General features: G+C 39.6%; 1 protein-coding gene across 9 annotated transcripts in view; it reads right to left on the reverse strand.

Annotated features, from left to right (window-relative positions):
- Nucleotides 1-26197, reverse strand: part of LOC126272078 (RB1-inducible coiled-coil protein 1) — a 295670-nt gene that overhangs the window by 109616 nt on the left and 159857 nt on the right. For all 9 annotated transcript variants that reach the window (XM_049974636.1, XM_049974639.1, XM_049974631.1 and 6 more), the window contains exons 3-5: nucleotides 20184-20392; nucleotides 6707-6868; nucleotides 3020-3146 (exon numbers count right to left, since the gene is read on the reverse strand). In XM_049974636.1, the coding sequence (XP_049830593.1) occupies nucleotides 3020-3146; nucleotides 6707-6868; nucleotides 20184-20392 (498 nt within the window). The remainder of the gene's footprint in view (nucleotides 1-3019; nucleotides 3147-6706; nucleotides 6869-20183; nucleotides 20393-26197) is intronic.

Consider the following 26197-nt stretch of genomic DNA (forward strand, 5'->3'; position numbering starts at 1 on the left):
TGTGTTATTGGCAGAGAGCGAAAGAACTTTGATTGAAATGTTAAAAGAATTAAGTTAAGACCTGTTAGAAATTCAGAATGAGAATAAATAAGGAAAAAAAGAAGTATGGTTGTAAGTGCAAGAAAAGTAAGAAGAACCATGGAACAACTAGGAAGTTAGTACATGAAGATATAGAACAAATTAGTGCTTTCAAATATCTGGGAAGCATGATTATGGACGACAGATGTAATAAGGAGGTGAAAACACATATAGCAGTTGCCAATGAGGCATTTAATAAGAGGAGGAGGCTATTATGTGGGTGTATGGACAGTGAGCTGAGGATGAGACTGGCAAAGTGCTTTATATGGAGCATGGGATTATACACAGCTGAGACGGGGGCGCTGTGGAAAGAGGAAGAAAGAAGACTAGAAGCATCTGAAATGTGCATCTGGAGGGGAATGGAAGGGATAAAATGGATAGACAAAAAGAGAAATGAGGTGGTGTTGGGAATAGTGTGAGAAGAGAGAGAAATTCTGAATGTAAGCAGGAAGAGGAAACACAACTGTCTTAGACATGGGATGATAAGAGTTAGTTTATTGATGGATGCTATGGAAGGAATGGTGAATGGAAGAAGAAGGGGACATACAAGATAATCAGATTGTGGATAGTATAAGGATAGGAAACAATTATGAGAAAATGAAAAGTGTAGCAAATGACAGGATGGCATGGGAGGTACTTGTGAAGACCTGCCCTAGTGCAAAATACTGATGACGACGATGATGATTATGATGATAAAATGAATGTTGTGAGCCACACAACACCAGGCAACAATGACAATCCCAACTTTGCAAAACAGAATTATTTTAAAATGGTCTATTTATCAAAATGCCACCTAAAATTGTACTGAAATGCAGGAGGATCTGCAGTGAATTGACGCATGGTGCAGGGAATGGCAATTGAATCTCAATGTAGACAAGTGTAATGTGCTGCGAATACACAGAAAGATATATCCCTTATCATTTAGCTACAAAATAGCAGGTCCGCAACTGGAAGCAGTTAATTCCAAAATTATCTGGGAGTACGCATTAGGAGTGATTTAAAATGGAATGATCATATAAAGTTGATTGTCGGTAAAGCAGATGCCAGACTGAGATTCATTGGAAGAATCCTAAGGAAATGCAATCCGAAAACAAAGGAAGTAGGTTACAGTATGCTTGTTCGCCCACTGCTTGAATACTGCTCAACAGTGATTTAAAATGGAATGATCATATAAAGTTGATTGTCGGTAAAGCAGATGCCAGACAGATTCATTGGAAGAATCCTAAGGAAATTAATCCGAAAACAAAGGAAGTAGGTTACAGTACGCTTGTTCGCCCACTGCTTGAATACTGCTCAACAGTGATTTAAAATGGAATGATCATATAAAGTTGATTGTCGGTAAAGCAGATGCCAGACTGAGATTCATTGGAAGAATCCTAAGGAAATGCAATCCGAAAACAAACGAAGTAGGTTACAGTACGCTTGTTCGCCCACTGCTTGAATACTGCTCAACAGGGTTGATAGAGAAGATCCAATGGAGAGCAGTGCGCTTCGTTACAGGATCATTTAGTAATCGCAAAAGCATTACGGAGATGATAGATAAACTCCAGTGGAAGACTCTGCTGGAGAGACGCTCAGTAGCTCGGTACGGGATTTTGTTGAAGTTTCGAGAACATACCTTCACCGAAGAATCAAGCAGTATGTTGCTCCCTCCTACATTTATCTTGCGAAGAGACCATGAGGATAAAATCAGAGAGATTAGAGCCCACACAGAAGCATACCGACAATCCTCCTTTCCACGAACAATACGAGATTGGAATAGAAGGGAGATCTGCTAGAGGTACTCAGGGTACCCTCCGCCACACACTGTCAGGTGGCTTGCGGAGTATGGATGTAGATGTAGATGTAGAATCTAGAGCTCCTGGAATCAGCAAAATAAGATAATACAAGCGCGTCTTTGGAACAACAGACACGGTAAACCAATGGAAAGGTACTCTTTAATGTAAACACTATCTGACACTCAGAAATGAATATTTAAGGAGAAACTATAGAAAATACATCATCAATCAAAAATGTTAGAATTACTTTCCAAAAACCTGTGAATTTAGTCAGAATTGCAGCAGTTGACAATTACGTTACAGAAAAAAAAGTACACGAATTAAACACAGTACTACACAGATTAGGAAGTAAAAGTATGAAAGAAATGTATATCTTCTGTCAACAAACATGTAACAGTGATGTAATTACTAAAATAAAGAAGGAAGGAAGATTTGGATTTAACACCTTATTAATAACGAGGTCATTAAGAGAGGGATCACAAATTCAGATAGAGGAAGGATGGTGTAGGAAACTAGCTATGTCCTTTTCAAAGACATTTGCCTGATAAACCAAAATCTGGATAGCCGGACGGTGATTTGAGCCACTGTCCTCCCAAAGGTGAGTCCACTGCCCCACCTCACGCTGTGTGGATCAATTATAGGCAGAGCACTAAATCATTTTGATGTAGCAGGGAAACTACTTAATTGTGACCTTGTGGAAAGAACTATCCCAGCATAATTCTGCAGCCACTTGTTGAAGCAGCAGTTGAGTTAAACCTTCGCAGACCAAGACTTGAACCACACACTTCCAGCATTTGAATCTTATGATTTGCTACTTTAGGTCCTCAATAAGGCAGTGAACTCACAAAAATACCAAGTGAAGACATTTACACCTCTATTAGCTTTACACATTTATATAGCCTTGGGACAAACAAAAGAAACTACTATGCAGCTTCCAAAGTTCTCTCAACAATAAGTTGTGTAGCTCTTTACTTACAGTGGAAAGAAAGGAATACGAATTGAACATTTTCATGATCAGTGCAACATTACTTTTACTACAAGAATTCCTTTTGTGAAATAAGACAATTAGTGAGGAGAATTTTAATAAGAAATTAAAGCTGGTGTTAACAGGATCTGAACCACCTGAATCTAATGATCTGAAAATAGCCCTTATCAATACATACTTGTGAAGCAATTGTATGTATTCTTCACGAGATTCCAAATGTTGCTTAAAGGTCTGGTCAAAAACTTCAGTACGGCTTCGAAATGCTGCAGTAATATCTTCTAGATTGGCCACAACTGCTGCCCAACCTGCAAGAATAAATAAGTTTCCCTTTTACAACAATCTCTTTGCTCATTGCACAAAAAAAGAAATTAATTAATCTACTAGGAGACGAATGTTTACAAGTGGAAAATCATACCCTACATGAAACAATGTGTACAAATGTATGAGTCAGTTTAAGTACACTGCGTAACACCAATTAAATGCAACATATTTCAAATAAAACAGAAGAAAGGCATTCCCCTAAAGTACTGTAAGCAAAACTTTCACAGATATGCTTAAAAATAAAAATTTGTTGATACTACTTGTTATTCCACAGCAATATAATTTGAAAATTTCCAGTACAAGATTGACATCACTTCTATTAGAGGAATGCCTATGTGAAATAAAAAAATTAATAAATAAATAAATAAATAAAAATAAATGGACACGTACGAGAAGGAATTGTGCTCTTAGAGCTCCATTTAAATTTAATTGTGCATATATACAGTTACAGTTAATCTATAGGTTTTGATGAGCAAGTTTGTGATTATTGAAATATGTGACATGAAGAATGCTGTCAATCCCCACAGCTTTATTTCACTGCAAGTCTTCCAAAGTTCTGTTAAATCAGCTCAAATACTGGATCTCTTCCACATCGACTCCCATTTCCTCCTACCCATCATCAGACAAATCACCCCCTTCCTCTCTCCCACAGAGGCCATCAATGTATTCTTTCCACTTACCCAGTCCCTCCTCTGCACTTCAACAGTAATAGTGCAATGGGAATTCCACTTTGAAGGCCTTGCTATTAATTTCACCAAAGGTTGTTTAGACTTTTCTGTACACTGATCAGTCCTTCTGACAACTAGTTCTCAATTTCTGTACTTTTTCCTGCAACCATTTTGCCTTGACTTGCCAGCACTTCCTATTTATTTCATTCCTGACTCACATTTCTGTGTTCTTGAATTTCCCTGAACATTTTTGTACTTCCTTCTTTTGTCAATCAATTTAATTACTTCTTCAATATAATTCTTGGATGGATGTGTGTGTGTGTGTGTGTGTGTGTGTGTGTGTGTGTGTGTGTGTGTGTACACATGTCCTTTTTTCCCCCCTAAGGTAAGTCTTTCCGCTCCCAGGATTGGAATGACTCCTTACCCTCTCCCTTAAAACCCACATCTTTTCGTCTTTCCCTCTCCTTCCCTCTTTCCTGAAGAAGCAACCGTCGGCTGCGAAAGCTAGAAATTCTGTGTGTGTGTTTGTGTGTTTTATTTATTGTGCCTATCTACCGGCACTTTCCTGCTTGGTAAGTCTTGGAATCTTTGTTTTTAATATAATTACTTCTTCAGTTACCCACGATTTCTTTGCACTTAACTTCCTTGTATCTATGTGTATCCGACTTCCGTGACTGTCCTTTTCACAGATGCCCATTTCTCTTGGCCTGAACTGCCTACTGTGGTACTGTTTATTGTAGTACCTATAGCCTCAGAACTACAAAATCATCTCATCATTCCTTGGTAACTCTGTGTCCCACATCTTTGCACAATGACTCTTCTAGACGAGTCTCGTCAAACTTCAGCCCACTCTTCATCATTATTAAATTGTGATAAAAGTCTACATCTGCTCCTGGGTCACATTACAACTCAATATCTTATACTGTAATCTCTATCAGCCCATGATGTAACACAGCTGGAATATTTAAATCCTATGATCAACTGAGGATATGTAAACTGTCAATGAGGTACACAAATCAGATATAAAAGACAACTGATTTCTGAAATAAAATCATATGACTATTTATTATTACTCATACATTATGAAAAAGAATGATTGGGATTTAACATCCCACCAATGATGAAATCATCTAACAAGGAGAGGTCCCCAGCAGTGGAATCGACTTTTTGAAACCATCTACGTCATTATGTAGGTTAAGATCAAAGTATCACACAATCACTGCAGCCATTCACCCTAGTGGACCATTGTTTGTGAGTAATAGATTAATTTTTTTTTTTTTTTTTTGAATTCTGTAAGATTCTCAGTAACATTTTAAAAGGTATATTACATAAACTGGTTGCATGGCATAGTGAATAGGGTAATAGTTTGACACACATGTTGTGGTTTTGAATCTCATCAGGTACAATAAGGTTTTTTTTTTATTTTTAGATCTTTATCGAAATCACTATGGTCATCATTTTTATTTAATCAATTGATTGTAATGTAATTTTTTGTTTCCATTCCTTTATCACGTAATTTTAATCACATTAAACAACTACTTCATTTGCTCTCATTTTTCTTCCTACAATCATTTTTCCACTTGAAATCTCTGTGCAGTTTTTTAATTAATTTTATGTATTACTTTCAATTCAATTTCTATTGTTTTATCACCCCATTTATTGTCCACATTATTGCCTTCATTATATCTATTTTTAATTTTGCTTGAATTTTGTTTTACTTGCAAACCCTTCATTCATTTACTTTCACAATAGTGCAATAGGTATTTAAGTTATGATTTAAATGTATGTATGATGACTACCATACAAGAAAATTGCACACCTGGCAACTAAAACTACATTTTCCACACCATTACAGTGAGCACAAAGAGACTATTGCGTCTCTTGTTTTTCAACTGATAGATTTTCAAATAACTGAATATTGTAATTGATAAATTAATTAAATTCATATTCACAAAAATTTTAATTGGGAAAAGAATGAGATAAATAAAAAATGAACACATGAAAAAGATCATATGCTGATTAAAACTGTAACAAATGAGCAAAAATAATAAATTACATTTAAATCAATTAATTGAATAAAAATAATGATCAAAGTCATTTTGATAAGATTTTAACACAAAAGACGTACTGGACCTGACAAAATTCAAACCCACACCACCTGCACGTGAAGCTATTATCCTATCCACTACACCACACAACTGTTTTACGTATTACAATTTTTTTAATGTTACTGAGCAACACGCAAAACTCCAAAATTTTTTTGTCAACTACTGGCAAAGGAGGGCCCACCAGGGTGAATGGCTGCAAGAATGTGATACCTGGGATCTTAACCTATATCACCACATATTTCGTTTCAAAAAGTTGATCCCACTGCTGAAGCCCTCTCCCTATAAGAGTACTAACTCAGATTAGACGAGGTTGGGAAAGGAAATGGTCTCCCCCCCCCCCCCCCCCCTTTGCAGAGGCATCCTGGCATACACCTCTATTTACTGTATAACAAAAACTTGATTCTGGTGGTCGATGCTTGGCTTCTAACCCCAGTCCTAGAGTAAAATACCTAAATCACTGTGTAATCTCGTTCCAATCGTGTCAAACATTGCTGTACAATTCCAAAAAGAAGTTGGGACTAGTTCTAGGAATTCTAAATGGAAAAGAAGGAAGTTGTCAATTTCAGCTCAGATGGAGTTTTGTCATAATTTCCAATAACTGGAATTCAAAGTACAAGCCTACTCTACCTAAAATTGAAGTGCATTTTAACAACTGATTGTCTGAAGAAGAATAACCTTCCACTCACACAAAATAAATTCTGAAAGCAAATGTTTACTATTCTACAACAATTAATTACATTACTGTATTCATCAATCAGTACTACACACCTTGTTGCTGCAAATGTTGATCATGAACTAGGCTTTCACAACAGCGCGCTTGCTCTTTAGCGAGCTCATAAAATTGTTGCGCTAGCTGGGCTCGCACCACAACAGTGTTGTAAGAATGTGGCATGTTTACAGAAGCTTCTGCCTGATCTTTGAGGTCAATGTCTGTAAAAAGGAAGTACATGTCAGTTAAACAAAACATAAAAAAGATTATACTGTATAACAATATCAAAAAACTGTTGAACATTTCATGCACGAAATTACATCCACATAAATGACAGGCCAAGCAAAACATCTTACTTTGACCCGTGACGAACACAAGCCAACTATTTAATTTGACAGGGTATTCAGTTCCTTACTATGGGGAAGAAATGAGCAGGCCTGAGTGTTATACTCCAGAATAGAGATCAGCAAACTTTTTTCGCACTAAACTGCATCATCTTTCTGTACAAAAGTTGAATGCCAGAAAGAAAGCTATGGGCAAAAAAGGTGAGAAATTAAGTTCAGCATTCTGTGTTAACCATGGGTGTGTCGCATGCAATACATATATTAAAAAAATTATTAGAATAAAGATAGTTGTGTCAGACCTAGTGTACACATATCTTAATTTCACAAACTGAGCAGTATAAAAAACTTTTGCAAACTCATACAGGAAATTCATTTCCTTTCTTAACGAGATTTGTGAAAATGATGTTTGGGTTTCCTGTCATCACCAAATGTTTAGTTCAGTTTTGCTCCATCCAATGAAGAGAATTGGTTTCAGATGTACATCAGTCAATTATGTCGTGTAGAACATTCCAATACTCTTACCGTGTCATCTCAGGATAAAACGTCAAGCTTTCGATGATTAACTCCATATTCTTTGTCAGGAGCAACTGGCTGTCAAAACTGATGCTGTGATGGCATATCTAGACCATGGGCTACTTCTGACTGGTCGGTAATTACGTAATGGTACTTCATATGGTGTTAACGTCTACGCTGGTGATGCCACCACTCCCACAGTAGCATAAACATTGTGACAAATATCTCTGCATCAAGAGCTCACTTCCACGCACCTTGAACATTATACCCGCTGTCCTAGTTGAAATTCTTGTCACACATTATTCTTTCTACAGCCTCTTTAATTACAAAATCCCTAAGTGTAGGAGCCTGGGACAAAACCTTTGTTTCAGCAGCAAACAGTATTTTACGTTTGTTTGTGAGGCTCTGTTCAGCAGATTTATCCTGTTCTCGATTTTTATATGCCTCTGATGTTCAGCACAACAGTTGTAAACAGTGCAAATGGACTGACTGATTTAACTGCTATTGCTCCCACAAGGAATGTTATAAATCCCAGGACCCCTGAGGCTGAGACTGTCCGTAACAGGGCACAGCACATGCTTCACCTTCTAAGGAGGTTAGAGAACAGGTCTTATATCTCGCCTTGCCATGACTGCCTATTTTGCTCGATGTAGTACCGCCGAAAGGAAGAAATACAATTGCTAAATCATCACGTTAATGTTCAAAATGTTCACATTTCCTTGTCTTGGAGAATACTGATATCATATCATGTGGACCATAGCTGTTCTCTTTAACATGTACTTCAGATGATTAATTTCAAAATCCAAGTGATCCTTGTCAGAAACAATTTTTGCTCCCTGCACCAGTGTATTCAAACTGCAATGTTCTGCACTGGATGATGACAACTCTGGGCCCTCAGATACAAATCAGTGCACATCACCTTGCAATACACTGAGTGGCTGACACATCCATCCAATACTCATACCAACACACCTAAAAATGGCAGTCTTTCTTCTTCCTTTGTCATTACTGCATGATTGGGTGCATACTGTTCACATGTTCAAGGAAATGCTCAAGAGCTTTAACGCTGTGTGGCCAGACCATAGAGGTGCTCTCAACACAACGATAAAACGATGATGAATGATGGGGAGTCAAATTCAATGCTCGTTCCTGAAAATGTTCCAGTAGTGGCCACATGGTGTAGAAGCTCTTGAATATTTTCTAAACATATGAACAGTACGCACCCAAACATCCAGTTCACTGCAGAGATTGAGAAAGGCCGCCAGTCTTAGACATGTTGGTGCAACGAAAGTCTAATGGACGTCTTGGCCACTCTGTGAACTGCAAGTCAACAGACACTGATTTATATCTTCGTGCACAGAGTTTTCATTAAACCTACAGGAAAGCAGTTTTAAATACACTGGTACCCAGAACAAAAGCTGAAAAGCTGTTTCTGGCGAGGATCACTTTCACTCAAAGATATGAAGTCAGTATTCTCCCAGGACAGGAAATATGAACATTTTGACCAGTCATGTGATGAGCTATCTTAGAATATATTCTGACCTCTAACACAATGAAGTATCTCAAACAGAATGACCTCCACCATCCCAACCAGAACAGATTTACGAAACACTAATCATGTAACACCTGACTCACATTTTTCTCACACACTTTTCAGGTTCTGCTGGATAGGTCGGGAGTCCACTGAACACAGCAGGTGGCTACACGGGTAGCAGGGATTGTGTGGCGTGGACTGGGCGGCTTTTTAGGTTAGATGGCCTCGGGCAAGTACAGAGAGGGCAACAGCCTCAAAGGGAGCACGGCAAAGTCAGGACATGTGGGGACCAAGCAGCAATTGGTATTGTAACTGTCAACTGTCGAAGCTGCATTGGTAAAGTACCGTTACTTCAAGCGATGATAGAAAGCACCGAAGCTGAAATCGTTATAGGTACAGGGAGCTGGCTGAAGCCAGAGAAATTCTGCTGAATTTTTTACAAAGGCACAGACGGTGTTTAGAAAGGATAGATTGCATGCAACCGGTGGTGGCACGTTTGTCGCTCTTAGTAGTAGTTTATCCTGTAGTAAAGTAGAAGTGGATAGTTACTGTGAATTACTATGGGTGGAGGTTACACTCAACAACCGAACTAGGTTAATAATTGGCTCCTTTTACTGACCTCCCGACTCAGCAGCATTAGTGGCAGAACAACTGAGAGAAAATCTGGAATACATTTCACATAAATTTTCTCAGCATGTTATAGTCTTAGGTAGAGATTTCAATTTACCAGATACAGTGAAACCTCTTTATAACGTTCCTCCATATAATGTTTTCCTCTATATTACATCCGTTTTTTTCAGTCCCAACTAAAAGCCCATATAAACAATGTTAAATTTTCCTCTTTACTGAGTTTCCTCTACATTACAATTTCCTCCATGTAATGCTCATATTTTTGGAACACTGGTCAATTATTTACCTCTTTATAACATTTAAGTGACTGGATGTAGACAAACAGTTTCCCGTTCTGTGGATTCACAATTTGCACCGGCTCAGAAAGCCCGTGCTCAGTGTATTTCATATGTCAGTGGCAGAACCCGGTCACATGACATGTGATGCACATTCCGCTTGCGATCTTTTTGGTGCCTTTTCAGTCAATGCTTTGTATTCATAGCGTGTTGTGTGAGCTGAACAGCAGATTGTGTGTCTAAAAGAGAGTGTGTCTTCGACATAACTTTTTTTTTTTAATCTTTCATCAGTGGACATGAGTGAAAAGTGGAAGAGGATTTCTCTGGAAGAGAAGTTTTCTGTTATTAAAAAAAGTGGAGGCATCTCCTAGTGAGAGTCACGTGGAGCTAACGAAGCAATCTGAACTGGTCCCCTCAACACTACTATGAAAACAGATTGTCGATAACGGAAGGGTTTGAGAATTGTGGAAATTCGAAACGTATGCATGTGAAACCATCGACTTATGATAAAATGGAGGAAGTTTTATTAACTTGGTTTCAGCAAGCACGTGCTGCTAACATTCCTATAAACTTAACTATTCTGAAGGAGAAGGTGCTTCAAATATCACTGCAGTTAGGAATGGAAAATTTTAAGGCGTCCAGTGGATGGATTAATAAATTTTGACAGCATCATGGTGTTGTATACAAAGCGGAATGTGGAGAAAGTAAAAGTGTGGACGAACCAACTGCAACTCAGTGGATGCAGACTCTCCCTAATCTGGTACATGGCTACAAACTGGGTGACATTTATAACACTGACGAAACCAGCATGTTTTTCTATTTAATGGTGGATAAGACATTTACTTTCCGTGGGGAAAATTGCCATGGCGGTAAGAAGAGCAAGAAACGCCTAACGGTTTGTTGTGTGCAAATGCCGATGACAGTGAAAAACTGAAACCTTTCGTTATTGGGAAGCCAAAAACTCCGAGGTGCTTCAAAAACATTTCCACATTTCCGTGCAAATACACAAACAATGCCAAGGCATGGATGACGAGTGATATATTTTTACGTTTTCTCAGAGAATTTGATGCCAAAATATGGAGTGCTGCAAGAAAAGTGCTGCTGTTTGTGGATATACGTGCAGCACATCCACCAGAAGTATCCTTTCTAAGAAATGTGAAAGTAATTTTCCTGCCACCCAACTGCACCAGCCACCTGCAACCTTTGGACTTGGGAATAGTACACACCCTTAAGGTTAAATATAGGACAGCCCTTGTAAAAAAAAAAAAAAAAAAAAAGCGCCTGGAATTTGATGGACCAAAGAAAACCAGAAAGCCAGCAGAGCTCACAACTGAAGCTGAATATTTTACAGGCAATGAATTTAATTATGTACACGTGGAGGCAAGTCAGTGCTGAAACTATTAAAAACTGTTTCACAAAAGCGGATTCTGTGAGAATGAGATGGCAGCTCCTGTGGAAGCTGTTGCAAGTGATTTGCAAGAGTTTCAGGAATTAGTAGGCAGTGATTCTGTCACATTTGCGGACTTAATGGCTGTGGATGACAACGTGGCAACTACAGGATTACAAAGTATTGAGGAGCTGATTGCAGAGAGAAGCTTGGAGAATAATAGTGGTAGTGAAAGTGACAGTGACAAGGTAGATGACCCTGTGCCCTCATATCCTAAGGCAGCTGATGCCTTTGAGACATTCAGGAGATATATGATGGCCCATAGACTTGAGGACAGAACGAGCAATAAATGATTGCCATAGTCAAGGAGAAATAGAAAACAAACACGCTGGCTTGAATATTTTAAAAAATCATAGGTATGTGATTTTCAGATTGCATAGGTTCCTAGAGTTTTGTTCAAATTTAAGTTCCATTCCATAATTTAATTATTAAAGTAATTTTTTTTGTAACGAATTCTTTTTTAATCTGTACTACTTACTGTGTTTTTATGTAATATGTGCAGAATATCATAAACAAAATTTGGCTCATATTCTGTAAGTGGGTCAACTGAAGAATGGAATACCACCTGTCAGCTTTGGACAATGATATCATATCTTAAGAATCTGTTATAACTTTTTACAGTACAAACTGATCCATTTACTTTCACCCATCCACGTACTGGGCTCCAGTTTTTATTTACAAAAAAAAAAAAACAACTAATCATTTGATACATTGATAATTTGCAATGAATATCATATTATGGTATTGTGAAAATTTAAAATGTCATCTATGGCACCATTTGTCAAAGCTGATTAGTGGTATCCCTATCTTAAGTAATGCTCTATAATTATTATTTGGAAGCCTTCCTCTTTATAGTGTTTTCCTCTATACAGTGTTCAGAATTTGTGGTCCCTTGAAAAACGTTATATAGAGGTTTCACTATATAGACTGGGACACTCAGATTTTTAGGATGGGTGGTAGGGACAGAGCATCGAGTGACATTATACTGAGTGCACTATCTGACAATTACCTCGAGCAATTAAACAGAGAACCAACTCGTGGAGATAACATCTTGGACCTACTGATAGTAAACAGACCCAAACTTTTCGCCTCTGTAAGTGCAGAACAGGCAATCAGTGATCATAAGGCCGTTGCAGCATCCCTGAATATGGAAGTAAATAGGAATATAAAAGAAAGGGAGGAAGGTTTAGGGAGGAAGGTTTATCTGTTTAGCAAGATTAATAGAAGGGAGATTTCGGACTACCTAACAGATCAAAACGAAAATTTCTGTTCCGACACTGACAATGTTGAGTGTTTATGGAAAAAGCTCATCAAATGTGTTTCAGACAAGTACATGCCGAGTAAAACTGTGGGGGATTGGAAAAACCCACCATTGTTCAACAACAAAGTTAGGAAACTACTACGAAAGCAAAGAGAGGTTCACTGCAAGTTTAAACGCAGCCAAAACCTCTCAGACAAACAGAAGCTAACCAATGTCAAAGTTAGCGTAAGGAGGGCTATGCGTGAAGCGTTCAGTGAATTGAAAAGTAAAATTCTATGTACCGAATTGCAGGAAATCCTAGGAAGTTCTGGTCTTACGATAAATCAGTAAGTGGAGAAAAACAGAACATCCAGACACACTGGGATGATGATGGCATTGACACAGATGATGACATGCGTAAAGCTGAAATACTAAACACCTTTTTCCAAAGCTGTTTCACAAAGGAAGACCGCACTGCAGTTCCTTCTCTAAATCCTCGCACAAACGAAAAAATGGCTGACATCGAAGTAAGTGTCCAAGGAATAGAAAAGCAACTGGAATCACTCAACAGAGGAAAGTCCACTGGACCTGACGGGATACCAATTCGATTCTACACAGAGTACACGAAAGAACTTGCCCCCCTTCTAACAGCCATGTACCTCATGTCTCTAGAGGAACGGAAGGTTCCAAATGATTGGAAAAGAGCACAGGTAGCCCAATCTTCAAGAAGGGTCGTCGAGCAGATGTACGAAACTATAGACCTATAACTCTGACATCGATCTGTTGTATAATTTTAGAACACGTTTTTTGCTTGCATATCATGTCATTTCTGGAAACCCAGAATCTACTCTGTAGGAATCGACAAGGATTCTGGAAACGGCGATTGTGAGACACCCAACTCGCTTTATTGTTCATGAGACCCAGAAAATATTAGATACCATTTTAGATGCCATTTTCTTTGACTTCCGCAAGGTGTTCGATACAGTTCCGCACTGTCGCCTGATAAAGTAAGAGCCTACGGAATATCAGACCAGCTATGTGGCTGGACTGAAGAGTTTTTAGCAAACAGAACACAGCAAGTTGTCACCAATGTAGAGATGTCTACAGACATTAAAGTAACCTCTGATGTGTGTAAGACGGGTACCAGGTTGAGATTCATTGAGGGAGTCCTCAGAAAATGTAGTCCATCAAAAAAGGAGGTGCCTTACAAGGCACTCGTTCGACCTATACTTGAGTATTGCTCATTAGTCTGGGATCCGTACCAGGTCGGGTTGACAGAGGAGATAGAGAAGATCCAAGAAAGAGCTGTGCGTTTCGTCACAAGGTTATTTGGTATGCGTGATAGCGTTACGGAGATGTTTAGCAAACTCAAGTGGCAGACTCTGCAAGAGAGGCGCTCTGCATCGCAGTGTAGCTTGCTGTCCATGTTTGGAGAGGGTGCGTTTCTGGATGAGGTATCGAATATGTTGCTTCCCCCTACTTATACCTCCCGAGGAGATCACGAATGTAAAATTAGAGAGATGCGAGAGCGCACGGAAGCTTTCTGGCAGTCCTTCTCGCAAACCATACGCGACTGGAACAGGAAAGGGTGGTAATGACAGTGGAACGTAAAGTGCCCTCCGCCACACACCATTGGGATGTAGACATCCTAAAAGCTTGGACTGAGGCAGTGTTTCTCAATTCATAAACAGTATTTGACTAATTACCACAACTGCATTTATAATGGTTTAAATGAAATATGTGACTGGATTGAAGATTTTATGGCAAGCGAGACGCAGCAGATTATCTTTTGTGGATAGTCATTGACAGATATAGACAGAACTTCAGGTGTAGCCGAGGAAAGTGTGTCGAGTACCTAGCTGTTCATGCTGTATATTAATGGCCTTGTGGACAATGTTAATAGTAATCTCAGATTTTTTGCAGATGATTCAGTTATCTACAATGGAGCAAAGCCAAAAAGAAGCTGCACAAATATTTACTCAGAGCTTCATAAGATTTCAAAGTGGTGCACAGATTGGTAACTTAATTTAAATGTTCATGAATGTAGAACTGTGCACTTCAAAAAATGACCAAAAAAAACCTAGTATCTTATGATAACTGTATCAACGACACACAGCCTAAATCAGTAAACACATACAAATATCCCAGTGTAACACTTTGTAGGGACATAAAATGGAATGATTACATCAGGAATCAGGTACATTGGTAGGATGCTACAGAAATGCCATCAGTCTAAAAAGGAGACTGCTTGCAAATAACTTGTGCAACCCATTCCACAATACTGCTCAACTGTATGGAACCAAATAGGACTGGCAGGGCATACTGAACAGACACAGAGAAGGGCAGTGTGAATGGTCTCAGGTTTGTTAGACCAAAGGTTGGTTTGACCCACAGGAGAAAGTCACAAAGACATTGAAAGAACTGAACTAGTCGACATTTGAAGGTAAACAGAAAGTATTCCAAGAAATCCTACTTACAAGATTTCCGGAACAAGCTTTAAATGATGATTCTACGAATACAATACAGGCTTCAACAAATTACTCCCATAGGGGTCATGATGACAAGATTAGGTTAATTACATCAAGCACAAAGGCATTTAGACAGTCATTCTTCTGCACTCCATACGAAAAAGCCCTTACAACTGGTACAATGTGGCATACTCTCCACCATGCACTTCACAGTGGTTTGCGAAGTATAGATGTGGAGGTAGAAATGGCTAAGTCACGTATACACTTTTTAACACGTCCATGCTGGCATTGAGAATTGCATTTCTTGGTGTGGGGCGGTGCACATATTCATGCTCTCCTTCATTTGGAGGCTCACGTTTCCATTTTCCTCCCTGGGGCGGCACTCACATTTAAATGCCTTATTCTATTATTTTAATATATCGACCTTTTATTTAATGTAGGCTGGTTGGTGTCTTCTTCTTTGTAAGAATCAACCTACATTAATTGCACACAGCCATGGTCTCACTATGTCAGTTTTAGACAAAATAGCATCAGACCTTTTATTTTGAAAGTGGCGTAAGACTATTTAAAAAAAGTTACAAAAACAAATAATTTAAGGCTAGATTAATCACAAATTATGTGATGTTATTTGTCCACAAACCTCTCTCACTGGAGGAGCACACAAATTTGTATTCACAGCTGCTCGTTGTGCCTGGCTCATAGGTAATACCCCCCCCTATGTTAGTGTACTGCTGGTAGCATAATTGTTAGTCTAGTGTGAGCCACCAGTAGTACAAACCAGCATGAACATTTTATAGGTGTCTGTAAGATGTTATATATTACAACACTGGAGAGAAACTCAACCACCTCACTGGGTCTCTGTGCTATCATCAAGGAAAATGCTAAAGCTACAGTAGCACCACTGATGTGTGGTCAACCAAACTGATTACCTGGTGGATTTATCACCAATATGCCTAATGAGTTGTCAGGTTTGGTTTAACAGATAATTTCACATATTCACCAACTTTTTGCCAGTCACAATGAGACATCAAACTCTTTGTCCATTCATTGTCAGTAACCTATAAACATGTAAATGTATCTTTATCAATTATGATAAATATTGGTTACCTTTAATTGAGTTAATTTTTTCTTCCAGTTGCATGTACTATGATGTATCAGTAATTTGCAGCACCACTGGTTAAGCTATGACCAGTGGTTGATTGTCATCTTTGCTTGCAACAAGGAATAACACGACATGACCATTTACAGTGGAGATAACAGTTATGGTTGAAGTAACTGGACACCCCCCCCCCTCAAAAAAGAAGAAGAAGAAGAAGAAGAAGACATGACCATTTACAGTGGAGATAACAGTTATGGTTGAAGTAACTGGACACCCCCCCCCCCTCAAAAAAAAGAAGAAGAAGAAGAAGACACTCAAACACAATCTCTGCAACTTTGATTGATTTTATGTTCATTTCAACAGTAATTACAAGGGTTGTCCATATAATAAGGTTCCCATGGCACTACAGTCCTGAAAAGCACTCTTACATTGGATCCCGTGATCCTGTAATGTACCTCGGTTCCCCCACTCCAAATCCCCTCCCTAGCGAGCTGCCTGTGGAGCTCAGTCTTGGCAACCTTACAAGGTGGCTCTCCTCCTCGGATGATCACCCGTCAGGTGTGAGCTGCGCTTGGTGATCTGTTTCCTGTCAGCAAAAAACATTGCGCCGGCAGAAACCCATTCCCAGCTACGCGAAATCTATGGAGACAAATGTACGAGCATACGACATGTGCGCAAATGGTGCAGTGTGTTCAAGAATGGGCATACTGATGTCCACGATGAGGAGCATTCTGGACAGCCATCCATTTCTGACGAAACAATCACAAAAGTGGAGGCAGCAGTGCTCCCAGATCGAAGCGTGACGGTTTGTGAGCTCTCCAAAATGATCCCAGATGTCAGAAAAACCTCTACTGACAAAATTTTGACAGAGGATCTAGGGTATGCTATGGTTTGCATGAGGTGGGTGCCAAGAATGTTGACTGAAGACCACAAACATCAATGCGTTGAAGTGGCCCAACGATCACTGAACTCATGGTGAGGAATACCTCGACTCCATTCTCACTGGAGACGGGACTTGGGTGCACTACCCCACACCCGAAACCAAACAACATCCCAAACAACGAAAGCACCCAGAGTCGCCGAGGTGGCGAAAATTCAAACAAACGAAGTGTCGGCAAAGTGATGGCAACAGTGTTTTGGGACAGGAAGGGGGGTATTATTGTGCGAGTTCTTGCCCACCGGTACAACAATCAACACTGCCGAGTACTGCGTGACACTGCAAAAATTGTGCCGAGCAATTCAAAACAAGGAGGGGTATGCTGTCGAAGAGGGTGTGTTTGCATCAGGATAGCGCTAGACTGCAGACTGCTAAAGCCACCAACGAGCTCATCGCATAATTTGGATGGTGGTATTGTCAAACACCCACCCTACAGCCCAGACTTAGCCCCAAGTGACTACCATCTCTTACCTGACATAAAGGAACACCTGGCTGGAATGCATTTCGGCAACAGAGAAAAGCTGGAAGAATTAGTTCTCAGGTATCTGCGCGGCCTTTTTTTTCACTCTGGCATAGCTCGTACACCGCATGTACTGACCTCAGTGGCGACTATGTAGAAAAATAGGTTAAAGTCTGAAATTTCCAAAAATGCACGCATTCATGAAATAAACATGTTTTACACTGTGGAAAAAAAGGGAGTTGAGAATGGTGAGGTTGCTTCTTTATTACAAGCTGCAATTCGATATGTATCAGTCTGTATGCCAGTAACTAAAAGGAGGACATTAAAATGCTGATTGTCCATATTCCTAGGTTAGCTCAGAAGTGTGTGAGTTTTCGTGAATGATCTACTAAAGTTATATCAGATAAAGTACCAAGGGAGGTGATGCACTGGATAAGCATACGGGAGGACACCAGTTCAAACCCATATCCAGCCACCCTGATTAATGTTTGACGTGATTTACCTAAGTTGCTTCAGGCAAATGCCATGATGCTCCCTTTGAAAGGGTAATGCCAATTTCCTTCCCCATCCTCCCCTCATCCAATGGGACTGATGAACTCGCTGTTTGATTCCCTCCCCTGACTAAACCAATCAGATAAAATATTTTCACTAAAGCATACTAGTCGCAAACCCAAGAGTGATTGTTAAAAGTGTAGGCATCTACAACAAGTGCTGCATACGAATTAGCAGGGACTGGGCTATGTGAGCATTTTATGAATTATGACAAATTCTCACCAGATATGCCAACTTTCAAAAGCGAAAAATCAGGAGAATTTTTGTGCTGTACTATTGTGAATTACACCACATCCCTGACAAAGTTGCAATAATTCAGGATCTGTACCTGGCACACCCATATTGTTTCGCAACTTCAGAATCGGGAAACACATTGCGAAGAAAAGGCTCAGCGGGGTCGGCACAGTTTATAGTCAAGTTATGCTCTACAATCAATGAGGTAAATAAAGCCTCAGCATTCGTCACAGAATCTACATTTTGGAGTTTACACGAGAAGTTAAGTTTCTGGTTCCGTTCTACATAATGGACACTCTCCATGTGTTTTTTAGTTTGCACATGTTCAAGACTGCCACATTTCCTGCCATGAGCCACTGAAAAGTCAGATCTCCATACACTACAAAATGCGTAAGTTTGTCCCTTCCTCGATTCACTTAAACATGGAAACTCTTCCTTATATAAGTTTCTGAACACTGCATTGTATTTCTTCACCATCCTGAAAAAAAAAAATTATCAACACCTCCATGATATGCAGCCAACAACTACTACAGAGTACACAAATCACGCAGCAGAACCAAGAACACAATGGTCCTACGTTCTAGACAATGGTCATGTAGCAATGATGCCAAATCTGGTGCACCGTTTCCCCCTATATAGCACTTCAAATTCCCCTCAATAATTTGTCACACTGTCGGGTGAGTGAGTGTGTGGGGGGGGGGGGGGGGGGGGGGGGCGTAACAGCGAACCGACAATGAAATTGTCGAGTGGAGGGGCGGAGAGGGGATGGTAGTAACTCTAAATATCCCCCCCCCCCCCCCCCGTAACATTTATTCCCCTAATTTCCCCCAGGCAGCTTACTTCCCCCTAAATTTAAGAGGAAATCCCCAACTTGACAACGCTTCCTTGTAGAAAGAACAACGCTAATCATTTCGCTCTGAACGACTATTGACTACCCCTTGTCCACAATAACTTTACGATTGTACTGATACTACCATAAGTGGAGGAAACTGGCACTGGTTGAAAGATATACATTTGTCTCGAAACGCTGTCAACGATAAGGTCCTTACTTCCTTGTAGATACGAAGCGCGAGCTACGCCTACTGCCACTCTTGACAGCTACCGCACGAATCTTCCAAGTTAACATGGGCAAGTAGCAGCTATACATTGTCAGCCACCAATATATCGAAGAGGGCAGGATTTTCAAATAGTAAGGAAAGTATTGAAACTACTCTGAAACTCGGGAGATCGGTCTACACGGTCGGGAGATCGGGGGGAAGAAGGAAAAATCTGAAGTCTCCTGCTTAAATCAGGAGAGTTGGCATTTCTGTCTCAAGCATAGATTTTCCCAGAAGGAAAGTAGAGCAAACACATTTCAAATAGGCTTCTTGCCACCAACACTCAGGATGATCTTACACAAAATGTTTTCAATGGAGTGGGGCAATCAGCAGCAGCTCGCAGGAAATGCTTGTTTGCATCAGAAAGAGAAAAAAAGTGGTGTACATAATGTGTCAGAACTTTTATTATTGAACTTCTATTCAATTTGAAATATGTCGTAGGGAGATAACACAACCTCAATTAACTTACATGTTTGCTCAGATCATATACGAATTAGTTGGTAAGAGGACTGTGGTATTGAAGCCAATCTGCATGAGTAAAGAAAATAACCTGCATATTTTCAGTATATTACAACATGATACTTGCCATTAATCTAACAACGGCAACGCTGTGTTAATTTATCAACCATAACAGACTAGCTTCTGAACTTATGATTTTGGAATGACAAACTCCAACAACCAGTATAAAGACTGATGCCTACATTACCTGAACCATAGTCGATACTGGGAGATGGAGGCGTCATGCTTTCTATTGTAGACTTGCTGAACAGGAATATTGGATTGGTGTCTGTACCAGCCGAATAGCTACAGACTCTTACTCCTGGGTCCAAGCAGTCTCCGCCACTCACCAGAAGAACTTGCTTGTCGGCTGGTATATGACATACTTTTTCAATTGCCTCTTTCAGCTGCACTACACTGTAAAACATGAAAGGAGTTATAACATGGTTGCATTTTTATAGCAGACTTTTCGTTTTTTGTTGTAAGAGCTAACTAATTTTCCCCAAAAGAGTTCAGAAAAGGGAACACTCAGGTTGAAGATATAACATGACAAATATGAAGTCTTACAGTACAGTAACTGAAAACAATACACAAGTCCACTAGTCAAAATGAAATGGGCTGTGTCTCATAGGCTTATGTTTTATTTTCATTCAAGTAATGTAATGTAATGTAATGTAATTAATGGAGTGAATAAAAGTAACCACTCATCATTTCAATTAGTTAGCTTTGAGGAAGACACTGTCTGAAAGCTCAGCGAAGTTTACAGTTTTCTTTATGTCCCTGCTGACAGCTCAATGTCTCAATATATGGTGAGTGATCACCTTTACATTTCCTTTTATTTGCACTGGACCAATGAATTTCTATTAACATAATAATAGTCTATAAAAACGATATAGTTACGCCATTTTTATTGCAGCCTCAGTGCAGCATTTTCACATGTGAGGAAATCATGACTTCTTATTAAAATTATATTTCATTTCTTATGTAACTCAAACCACACTGCAACATCATTGAACTAGGCATCCCATAATAATGTATGTAAATGTGTGTTACACTCACCAGTTATGGTTTACGTAACATTTTCTTCAATTTTTTTTCTAAATAAACATTTCAAACAAGAGAACAGAATAGTACTGGAATCTCCACACTTCTACCTGGCTCTAATTCACGCTTCCTCACAAACCCACTGACATGGTTTATCTGTAAATAACTTCTTGATGCATTTATTTTTGTTCTAAATATTAATGTCTGCTGGCACACTTTTGTCACTGCCTGGAGCACCCTTCTCAACCAATATCACCCATAACTTGAATGCCTCAAACTACTGGGCCAGAGGCTCCGCTTCCCCTTTCAAATCTTCACCAACCAATCCTCCTTTCCTACTTGAAAGAGAAATGGGTAGTTCGGCAAGCTAAGACTTGTATCAGCAGAACTAAAAACAGTGCCTCCAGCATGTTTGCACTGCTCAGCCATTCTGCTCAAAATACTGTAGTGTGCCTCAAACCTTTTAACTGACACTGAAACAGGTGATGGAGGGTCCACAAAGTATATTGAGATAGGGAACCAATGGTTGGAAATGCATATTTATTTTGCTATGGACATACACAGCATATATCTACTACACTCTGAAAACCACTGTGAGGTGCACAGCAGAGGGTACAACGCACTGTACCAGTTATTAGGTTTTCTTTCCATTCCATTCATGTATGGAGTGCACGAAAAAAGATTCATCATTTTGATGTGCAGCTCCTTATATTGGCCGTGTTTGCAGTTAAAAATATTTTGGATTTGAGGTCCGCCAGTTATGCAAAACACCGTTTTTCTTTAACACCCAAACATGTTTCGGCACCACTGTGCCATCATCAGTGGGTTTCCTTTTTATTTTGCACTGTAATATGAACATTTATGTTAGAAGTTTGTAAGGTTATGTTAATATTTAGTAGAAACAAACTTCTAACATAAATGTTCATATTACAGTGCAAAATAAAAAGGAAACCCACTGATGATGGCACAGTGGTGCCGAAACATGTTTGGGTGTTAAAGAAAAACGGTGTTTTGCATAACTGGCGGACCTAAAAAAAAAAGATTGTTCGAATGCCTCTGTGCATGCAGTAATCATTCTAATCTTATCCTCATGATAACCTATGCGAATGATACACAGGGAGTTGTTGTATATTCCTTGAGTAATCATTTAACGCCGGTCACTGAAACTCTTAATAGACTTTCTCAGGACAGTTTATATCTATCTTAAAGAGTTTTCCAGCTCAGTTCCTATAGTATCCTTGTGACATTTGTCTACAGATTAAACAAACCTGTGACCATTTGTGCAGCCCTTCTCTGTATATGTTCAATATCCCCTGCAAGTACTATATGGTACGGGTCTCACACACTTGAGCGAAATTCTAGACTCGGTCGCACGTGTGATTTGTAAGCAATTTCCTTTGTCGACTGATTGCACTTCCACAGTATTCTACCAATAAACTGAAGTCTACCACCTGCTTTGCCCGTGACTGAACTTATGTTATCGTTCCATTTCATATCCCTACAAAGTGTTACACCAGGGTATTTGTATGATTTAGCCAATTCTACCAGTGACTCGTTATTTTTATAGTCACAGGATATTACGTTTTTCCATTTTCTGAAGCATAAAATTTTACATTTCTGAACATTTGGAGCAAATTGCAAATCTCTGCACTACTTTGAAATCTCATCAAGAACTGACTGAATAGTTATGCAGCTTCTTTCAGATAGTACTTCATTATGGATAACTGCATCATCTGCAAAAAGCCTGATTTTATCATTAATATGGCCTTCAAGGTCATTAGTATACCACATGAACAGCAAGGGTTCCAGTACATGTCCCTGGGACACAACCGAAGTTACTTCAACATCTGACAATGACTCTCCATCCAACCTAACATGTTGTCCCCTCCCTATCTCCATCCAGTCACTAATTTCACTTGATACCCCACATGATCATACTTTTGACAACAATCATAGGTGTGGTACTGAGTCAAGTGCTTTATGGAAATCAAGAAATACTGTATCTACAGGATTGCCTTGTCCAAAGCTTTCAGTGTGTCATTTGACAAAAGTGCAAGTTGGGTTTCACATGATCAATGTTTACGAAGTTCATGCTGGTTGGCACTGAGGTAATTTTGTTCAAAGTACCTCATTATGTTTGAGCTCAGATTATGTTCTAAGACTCTACAACAAATCGATGTCAAGGATATTTGATGGTAGTTTTGTGGATCACTTCTACTACCCTTCTTGCAGACAGAGGCCCAGCTCAGTTGCAAATTTAGTAGACTCCGACAGGGATTTCATCGGTCCCTGGAGTTTTGTTCAATTTTAACAATTTCAACTGGTTCTCAACACCACTGAGAGTAATACTTATATCATTCCTCTTTCCAGTGGTGCGAGTATTAAAAGGATTAAATTGGGGCAATTCTCCTGTGCTTTCCTTTGTAAAGGAACACTTGAAAATGGAGTTGAGCATTTCCGCTTTTGCTTTCCTACCCTCAAGTGCAGTTCCTGCCTAATTCACTATTGAAGACTAGCAGCATTTACAAACAACTAGAATTTCTTTGGGTTCTGCAAAAGATAATTTAACAGTATTCTGCTACGGTAGTCATTGAAGGCATCATACATTACTCTCTTGACACCCAAATGCATTCCACTTAGAATATCTTGATCTATAGGCTACACTTTGTTTTTTTTTTTACACCTGTTAAGTTTCTTTGCAGTGGCTATATACCATGAAGGTTCTCTCCCATTACGAACTGTTCTGCTAGGCACATCTCCATGCTGTGCATGGTCAACTATCCTATTTAACTTGAGCCAGAATTCCACTACATGCTCCGCCCTATGCTAAAAGTTTCAAGTTTCTCAATGATTTATCACACTACTGATATTTTTTATTTAGTTTGGTGAACATATATAGCTTTCTGCTTGCTTTAGTTGTCCTTTGTACTTCGGTAATCACTGTTGCCAAAACTACATCATCATCACTGATACCAGTTTCGATGTGGGCATCCTCAAAGATGTCTGGTCTATTTCTTGCCATTAGATCCAATATATTTCCATCATGGCTGGGGTTGCTAACTATCTGTTCAAGGCAGTTTTCAGAGAAGGCATTTTGTAAAGTTTCAGAGGATGTCATATCACACCCACCACTAACAAAATTGTATTTTTACCCAATTAATTGTTGGACAATTTAATTCTATGCCAATGATAACAGCATGAATAGGGAACTTACATAGAGTGAACTCAGGCTCTCTCTAAAGTTTTCCTTTACATCACGAGATGAATAAAATGGGCAATAGAAAGATCCAATTATCATCTTATGGTCACTGCTGATACTACATCTTGCCCAAATGATCTCTCACGCAGCTTTAATTTCTAACTCAGTGGATTTGAGTTTCTTATTTACTGTGACAAATACAACACCTACATTTCCCATTTGCCTATCCTCTCAATATATACTTAAATTTTCTCCAAAAATCTCACTACAATCAATTTCAATTTCACTGCATAACAACAACTAGCTCATAGATTGTTCAGAATGTGACCACATGTCTCAATGCATGCACAGCAACGGCGCATAAAGTTTTGTCACACTTTCACAAAGATGCATGGCGTCTGTTGTACCAGGATACAGACCGCGTGGACCCTAGCAAGCTGGTCTTCATCCGTTTCGATGGGGATTTCATACACTAATGTCTTGACGTAACGTCAGAGGAATTGTACAGAGATGTGACATCTGGCTCTCGCACTGGCCATGGGACAGAACCTCCCCTATGTGTTGTTCAGGTGCTTGCAGACATTAACACAGAAGTGTGCTGGTGCGTCATAGTGTTGGAACCACATCCTTTCACAGGTAACAAGGGGTACAGACTCCACAAACTGATAGCACATCATGCAGGAACACCTATTAGGTGATGTTGGACGATGCCTGCCCATATGCAGACACAGAATCATTGCTGGTGGCCTTTGCTGTGGGTGACATGAGGATTGTCCTCACTCCAGATATGGATGTTTTAACTGTTTAAAACACCATTACAGGTGAATGAGGTCCCATCCCTGAACAATACAAACTGTATGAAGTTCAGCACTACAGTACTGTGGTGGATAATCAATTGACAGAAGTGAAGGTCAGCTCAAAATCTGTTGGCCACAGTGCTTGCATGTGTTCTTTATGATAGCGATGTAATTACGTTCCACAAGAACTCTCCGCACTGTATTCTTCGAAGTGCGTGTTTCACGGGTAAGTTGAGGGGTGTTTATTGCTGTATGGTTGGCCACCCAATGCAACACCATCTCCTCAAAGTCTGGCACGACCTTGGCCAGCTCACTTGGTGAGAATTACCTCACCTCTTGTAACTTCTCCAAATTAGGACAACTGTTGGGAAAGTTTTCTCTGTACATTTGTACTGCTTTACAGGCACTACATCCTGCCACAGCCACACCACACATTAAATGCATGTTCGCCAACTCTCATGACGAGTAATGTTCCATCTTGGAGTATGCATTGGGCACTGTATATAATAACAATCCTCACTACAGAAATCACAAGCTGTCTGAGGCAGTGCACAACTAAGCTGTCTGAGGCAGTGTACAACTGACAACAGGGATAGTGGTGTGCATGCAGCACAGGTTAATGCACTGATGAAATGCATCCAGTCATCGCTGAAACATGCTGTCAACAAAGGTGTGCATAGTATGTGTGTCTGGTGGTCAGATGTGTACACTGTTTATCACCCACTGCTTGTGCCAGTGTGGAACAGACTCCCAGGGTATTGGTGAGAGTGTAGCAGAACTGCATACACCGTGCAAAACATGCACTGAGACTGGCAGTCTTGCTTTGAACAACTACTATGAACTGCACTGTTCTGTGATGTGCACTGTGTTATGCACATAACACAATAAATATGCATTTCCTAGCATGAATCCCTACACCAATATAATTGGTTTTGGACATGATATCACTTGGTACCCTGGACATCGAAGTGTCAAGTCATGGAATAGCGATATGCATGTACACAGGTTATCAGTAGTTTTGCATTCACAAGGTATAAAATGGCAGTGCATTGTAGGAGCACTTTACTCAGGCGGATTATTTGAAAAGATTCACAATGTGATTATGGCCACATGATGGGAATTAACAGTGTTTGAATGCCAAATGGTAGTTGGAGCTAGACGCATGGAACATTTGATTTCAGA

Source organism: Schistocerca gregaria, chromosome 5 (assembly GCF_023897955.1).
Source record: "Schistocerca gregaria isolate iqSchGreg1 chromosome 5, iqSchGreg1.2, whole genome shotgun sequence".
Taxonomy (NCBI): domain Eukaryota; kingdom Metazoa; phylum Arthropoda; class Insecta; order Orthoptera; family Acrididae; genus Schistocerca; species Schistocerca gregaria.